General features: G+C 63.9%; 1 protein-coding gene across 3 annotated transcripts in view; it reads left to right on the forward strand.

The window, feature by feature from the left end:
• CSNK1G2 (casein kinase 1 gamma 2) overlaps positions 1 to 4565 on the forward strand; it is a 37228-nt gene extending 32663 nt beyond the window's left edge. For 2 of the 3 annotated variants that reach the window (XM_032203779.1, XM_032203778.1), the window contains exons 10-13: positions 287 to 370; positions 1852 to 1956; positions 3473 to 3579; positions 4031 to 4565. In XM_032203779.1, coding sequence (XP_032059670.1) covers positions 287 to 370; positions 1852 to 1956; positions 3473 to 3579; positions 4031 to 4085 — 351 coding nt within the window. In that variant the 3' untranslated portion in view covers positions 4086 to 4565. The remainder of the gene's footprint in view (positions 1 to 286; positions 371 to 1851; positions 1957 to 3472; positions 3580 to 4030) is intronic. The other variant, XM_032203780.1, reaches the window with a different exon arrangement.
• Positions 4566 to 6471: the final 1906 nt, after the last annotated feature.

Genomic DNA, 6471 nt, shown 5'->3' on the forward strand with positions numbered 1-6471 from the left:
CGCTCGTGTGAAGGAGGGCCCCAAATCCAGCTCCGAGCTGGGGAATCGGAGCTGTCACACGGGAGCTGGAGGCTCCTGGAGCTAAGGGGAACCCAGTGGCCGAGCTGGTGACTCGATTTCTGCCACGGGCACCCTCCGTGGGCTCAGTGCAGCCACACACCGGGCGGGGAGGTGAAGGGGCTGGGGTCTGGCCCCGATTCCGAGCTGCTCTGTACGTTTGGAGCAGGCGGTGGTGGGTGGCGGGAGGGCCTCTGGGGCGCAGCTGACGTTGTGCTTGTGTCCCCAGCCCACCCCCATCGGCACGATGCACAGCGAGGTGCAGGTGCAGCCCCCGAACAGAGACAAAGCACAGCCACACACCAAACACCAGGTGAGCAGCGGCGCGGCCCCGGCCGGGGCACAGCACCGAGGTCACGCGTGACTTGGGCTTCTGATCCATGCAGCGCCCAGCAGGGGCTCTTCATGGAGGAGGGACAACGGCGTCCTTTTTCCCTGTGCTGGCTGTTGGAGGGTTTCCTCCCTGTGGGTCTGGGCTTGAGGCTTGTGGAGGACCCTGGGCTGTGTCTCCGGGTCCAGGCAGCTGGCAGAAGCCGGGGGGAAGCAGCTGCAGGAGGCTGGAGCACAGCTGGGAAATGCCAGGGCTGGGCTCCAGCTCCCGCTCCAGCTCCAGCTCCAGCTCCAGCGGGGCTTAGCACTGCTGGGTGTGAGCACGGGACACGCCGAGCCACCGTGGTGCTAAGGGCGATGCCCCCGGGTGCTGCATCCCCCCGGGGCAACGCGCTGCTCTGTTTGCTGTGCCACTTCTCTTCACCACTGGGACAGAGACACGGGACGAGGGAGGGGTGTTCTGGGAGGCTGTGTGGGGCGGCTCAGCAGCGTGTGGCCCCACACCGGGCACGTGGGGCCAAGCTGGGGGCAGCGCAGGGCAGAGCGATGGGCCGAGCTGCCAGCCATACTCTGGTGCCGTGGCTGTGCAGGGAGCATGGTCTGGGGACTGCTGCCAGCAAGAGCAAACCTCACACGTTTCCCCAAGCTGTCCTGTACGGACCCTGGTCTTCTTGGTTTGAGCATCCAAGGGGAGCAGGTGGGCTGGAGCCGAGCACGCAGCGCCCGTCCTCCTGCAGCCATGTGTCAGCCCCGGGTGGCCGGTGACTGGGCAGCGTCCCTAGGGAGGTGCAGCGTCTCCAGAGCGCATCTGGCTCCTTCCTGGGAACTTGCCCCCAGTGAGCTCTGCCCTCTGCCTCCAGCACCTGAGAAGTGCCGTGCTTGACTTCTCTCCTCGAGGGCTGTGGGGAAACCAGAGCACAAAACTCCCACAGCACTGAAGCAGTTTGGGACCTGGGGATCCGATGACCCCCAGCAGTCGTGCTGAGGGTTTGGCAGCGCGGTGCTGCATCGCTGGGGGAGCCCTTGAGGCACGGCGCAGCTTGGTTCCTCGTGCTGTCACCACGAGGAGCTACACCCGCCTCGGCAGAGTGGCTGCCAGCCCCACGCAGGGCGGCTGAGCTCCATGGGGCGGGGTGGCCCCAGCTGCCCCATGCGGAGGGAAGAGCCCAGTTCTTTGTGGGGGCTGTGGTGTGAGCGTGGCAGGGAGGTGCAGAGCCCCCCGTGTCCCAGCAGCGGTTTCAGGGAGGAGCCACCGGGACAGCGCAGGGCGAGCGCCCTCCGCAACCACAAACTTGAGCTGCTCCGGTCATGGTTTTGCTTTTGCATGTCTTATTTTCTCGACTCCTTTTGCCACTCTTCTCCCCGCCCTTTCCCTCCACCTCTTCCCTTCTCTCCCCCATTCTTCTTCCTCTTTTCTTTTCTTTTGTTTCTTTTCATTCTGTTCCTCCTGCCTGGCGCGAGCAGCCGCCCGAGGGGACGGAGTTGTGGGATCCTCAGGCCGGTGGGCAGCCTGCCGAGGAGCCTTTGGGAGCTCACCTGGCAGCCGGCAGGCTCGGGGGGTCCGTCCAGGTACACGCAACCACGCGCCGAGGGCATGGGCGGGCTTGGGGGAAAGCAGAGCCAACCCGCGCCAGGCCCCAGGGTGCCTGCCGGCCGTGCCAGGCAGCAGCCCCGGGGCTGCGCACGCCGGGCTCTTGGCCAGGCTGCGACACGCCGGCACAGGGCTGTCCCCGTGTGATGCCCGGGGCCCTGCTCCCGGCTCGCAGCCGAGGCTGGCGCTGCTTCCCGGGGCTGCCGCTGGGACTCGGAGGGCAGCTGGAGACGGGCACAGCGCCGGCTCTGCTCCGTGTCTGTGCTGGACACGGCCGTACCCCCGGTGGGGACTTCCCTTCGCCTCCATCGCTCGAATGGAGCGGCGGCTTTGAGCCCGGCTTCTCCTCCCTTTCCCTGGGCAGCCCTCAGCCTCGGCTCCCCGCCTTGGTCCCGTCCCTGCGCCGCCAGCCCCCTGCTCACCGCCTCCTGCCCCTGCCTCGGGCTGGCCGGCTCCAGTCCGTGCGGTTTGGGGGGGGGGACACCTGCACCAGGGGCCCCTCAGCCCCCCCCCCAGCCAGGCCTGTGCTGCTTACTCCGTCTCTGCTGCCGTCCCCACCGCCGCTGCTCGTTCCTGCTGCTCCGTGACGGATCTCCACAGCCGCTGGGTCCTGGGCTTTCGCTCAGCTCCCATCGTGAGGGCCAGGGCAGGCCGTGGGGACAGCTCAGCCTGCCCCGCTCCTCCAGCGTCCCCTCCCTGCCCCTGCGGCTGCTCCCTGCTCCTGCTCTGCCGGCCTCCCTCCCATCTCCGCCCGCGCCCGGTGCTGCAGGGGGTGCTGGTGGCTCACGGGTCCCCAGGCTGGTTTCAGGGGGCTGTCGCTTGAAGGAGCCCCGCTGGCTGGGCACGGTGGCTGTCGGCCGGCAGCTCTGTGAGCCGGCGAAGGGCCAAACGTCCTCATGGGACAAGCAGCTTGGCGATGCCTGCGCATCCCCCAGGGTACTCCTGGCTTTGCGGGAGCAGCAGAGGGGTTTTCAGGCAAGTCCCCATTGCCTGTGCCAACCCCATCCCTGCCTCGGTGACCGGGTTTTCCTCTCGGCCCTGCTGCCTGTGAGCGGGCAGGGGCCCTGGGTGCTGGCAGGAGCCTGTGGGATGGGTGCTGGGCTCGGCCCCACAGGGCCCAGCAGTGCCAAGGCTTGGGGTCCAACGACGAGAGCTGTGTCTGGGTGCTTGGCTTGGCAGAAGGATGACGTGGGGCAGCGAGCAGCGTCACGGGGCCGCCAGCAACCCCTGTCCTGTGGGGGTGTGCAGGGGACCCGGGGTCATTGCAATCAGCTGTGCTCAGCACCGAGGCGGAGCAGTGCTGGCTGGGCGAGGGCACCGTCCTCATGCCCCGTGTGGGGATGCTGGTGCTCTTGGCTCTTGCAGGGCAGGGCTGGGGTGGGGGGGACAGGGGGGCTGTGCCACCACCTGGGGCTGCCATGGGGCTGGGGACGAGGCTGAGGACCAGCCGGTGCCCCGCAGGATGCCCCCGCACTGACACTGGCTTCCCCGCAGGTGATGAGCTCCACCAACGGAGAGCTGAACACAGATGACCCGACTGCAGGACATTCGAACGCCCCCATCACAGCCCCCACCGAGGTGGAGGTGACAGACGATACAAAGTAAGGATGCGTCCCGGCCCTGTCCCCTGGGGCTGGTCAGGGCTGTGGTGCCTTGCCTTGCCCCCCTGGGGGAGGAGCAGCCCAGCAAACATCTGCAGCTCCTCACGGGGACCCAACGAGTGGCGTCCCTGCAGGGCCACCACCCCCAGCTCCTTCCCAAACCCGGCACAGTGCCCGCACACACAGCTGGGGCCGGTCCCTCTCGGGGAGCCCCTGGCTTCAGCGGGCGGTGTTTGCCGTGGCTGTCATTGCGTGCCAGGGCCAGTGCCACCACGGTGAGCATCACTTGCTGTGGCCATCGCTGCGCTCTGCACCCGACCCAGGCCATGTGCTGGGGCAATTCTGCCCCGGGTGGGGCCCTCCAGGCTGCCAAAGGCTTTGTGTCCCCTGATCCCCCGGGGGTGCTGATCCCATCTGGGCCCAGGCACTGACGGGTCCCCTCTGTCCCCAGGTGCTGCTGTTTCTTCAAGAGAAGGAAGAGGAAAACCACCAAGCGTCGCAAGTGAGCTGCCGGGGCCGGGTGGAGCGGCGTGCGCGAGGGCTCCTCTCCCTCTGGCCGTGGCTGGATCTTGACCCGTGGAGCCGGCGGCGGCGGCCCCTCGGTTTGGACGGGGCTGGGGCCGAGCCAGCTGGCCTCCCCCGGCGCCCCACGCGCAGGCGGGGAGCGGGGCCTCCCCAAACTGCTTGTCCTTTCCTCCGCCACTCGCCCAGTGCGTGGCCGTTTACTCGAACCAAGCCCGACTTCGCTGAAGTTCCTGCGTCCGTCTAAAAGAAAAAAAGAAAAAAGAAACGGAAACAAATCCACAGCGTCACTTGCTTCTGAGTCTATACCTAGTTTGAAACGGGGATCAACTCTACAGACTCTAAAACGTCGCTGTCTTAGAAGAAGCAGAAGACAATTTCGAGAGCAGTGGGCTAAGGAGGAATTTTTTTTTTCTGTTGCTTCTTTGTCTCTTAAGTTAATTTAAAGTGAGTCTCGGTGCAGAGTGCTGAGTTGTCAGTCTTTGACCGTCATCTTCAGTGTTACCGAATTCTGCTCTTTCGTTAGGGCCCCTTGCCCCTGTCCCCCGTTAGGTTTCCCCTCCCCTTTCATTAATGCCTGTGGTGACGAGCGCTGTGGTCTCTGGTACGGCGAGAAGTGCTGGGTGCGTGCGGGGCGGGGAGGGGGGAAAAATGCGTTTACACTTCTTTTTACGATGCACTTTTGCTAGCAATACAAGTGATGTTTGGTCTTGCCATGAACAGCCAGTGACTCCCAGGGGCAGGGGGCACTGGGACAGGACCGAGCCGGTGTCAGGCAGCACCAGAGGGACCCGTGAGAGCACATTTCAGAGCTTGGAAGGAAAAGCATCTCCTCTCTGACGCTGTGATGTCTTAGGGCTGGATTTGTTTCCACAGCAGCTTTAGGTCTGTCAGGCAGCACAGGGCAGGTCCTGTGGCAGCGTTTTATTGGCCTTGATTTTACAGCCCCCGTGCCGTGTGTCCGAGCCCCTCGGGGTGACGGCAGGCACAGGGTGAGGGCGCAGGGCCTCATGCCAAGGTGGGCAGAGAGGCACTTGGCGACGGTGACTGGATGGCAAAGGGCACCAGGACGGCCAGCGCTGCCACAGCCACCGTCCCGGCAGCCTCTGCCCGCTCCCCGCTGCCTCCCACAGGGGGGCCGGGTCCGATTCTGCCAGGGGAGTGGGGGGTAATGAGGGAGGGAGGGAGGGGACCGGGTTTTTTTTTAGCCATCGTCTCACCCACACACGCAGACCCCCAGACACCCTGTTCCTCACCACCCCAGGGCCACTGCAGCTTTCCCACGTGACTGACCCCGCGCTGTTGTGTGTATTGATCACCACACATTGGAGGGGGGGAGGGAGGGGCACGCTTATCTTTACCAAAACCCTGTTGTTCTACCCCGAGAGCGGGGCTGAGGCTGTGCTGAGGCTTCTGGGGAGGGTGGGGGTGGGGGAAAATGGGAACATCTGTGGCTGCTTTGAAGCATTTGTCCAAACCGAGCATCTCGGGAGGGAGGGGAGGCCCCAAATAGCACGAGGGGCTGCACCAGCCCACGGGGGTGCTCACCCTTCCTGCCCCAGCACCCATCAGGTACCTGCGGCCCCAAGGGAGGGCGCAGCACCACAGCCCCGCTTCTGCCTGAATTCAGGATTGAACCCAGCTTTGGCTTCTGGGCTGCAGCACCCAGGGCAGCCCCAGCTGCTGCCGCATCCCCTGGCTGCGGTGGGGAACGATGTGCGGTGTTTGCCCTCACCTCCCCACCAAGGCAAAGAAACAAAACAAAACAAAACAAAAAAAATCGCCTTAAATCTTCACTGGAAGCGGACCCTTCTCAGAGCATCGGCTCAGACAAACCCAAGCAGAGGCTGAAGAGGAGCCGCGGAGGGGCAGGGACACAGCCGAGGGTGTTTGCCTGACTCCAGCTGCTCACCCGCTGCCGCCAGCAGCTGCGAGGGGGGGGCCAGGGCTGCAGCCCCCAGGACTCCCTGTCCTTCCAGCACGGAGTCCAAATACTGAGATTGTACGTGAGGGCGTTTGTTCCATTGCAAGTTTAGTTACTGCTTTAAAACAAAGTGTACAGAAATGGCATTTAAATTTCTCTGATGCTTCTTTGAAGCCATAGAACTTAGGGGCTTTTGTTTTTTTTTTTTTTTTAATAAAAAATATAAAATAAAAATAATAATAAAAAAAAATCTTTAAAACCCTCCACCTTTGTCTGTGTGTCAATGCATGACCCCAAGGGTGGGACAGAGATCTGCAGCCCCTTCTCCTCTGCGGCTCAACCAGCAGCATTTGCCCCATGCAGGAGCTGCCACGGCCCCTTTGTGGGCTGGTGCCTCAGCCCCCAATATTCAGGTGCCTTTCCTGCTGCTAAACACTGCTGAGCTG

The sequence above is a fragment of the Aythya fuligula genome, chromosome 26, assembly GCF_009819795.1.
Source record: "Aythya fuligula isolate bAytFul2 chromosome 26, bAytFul2.pri, whole genome shotgun sequence".
Classification (NCBI taxonomy): Eukaryota; Metazoa; Chordata; class Aves; order Anseriformes; family Anatidae; genus Aythya; species Aythya fuligula.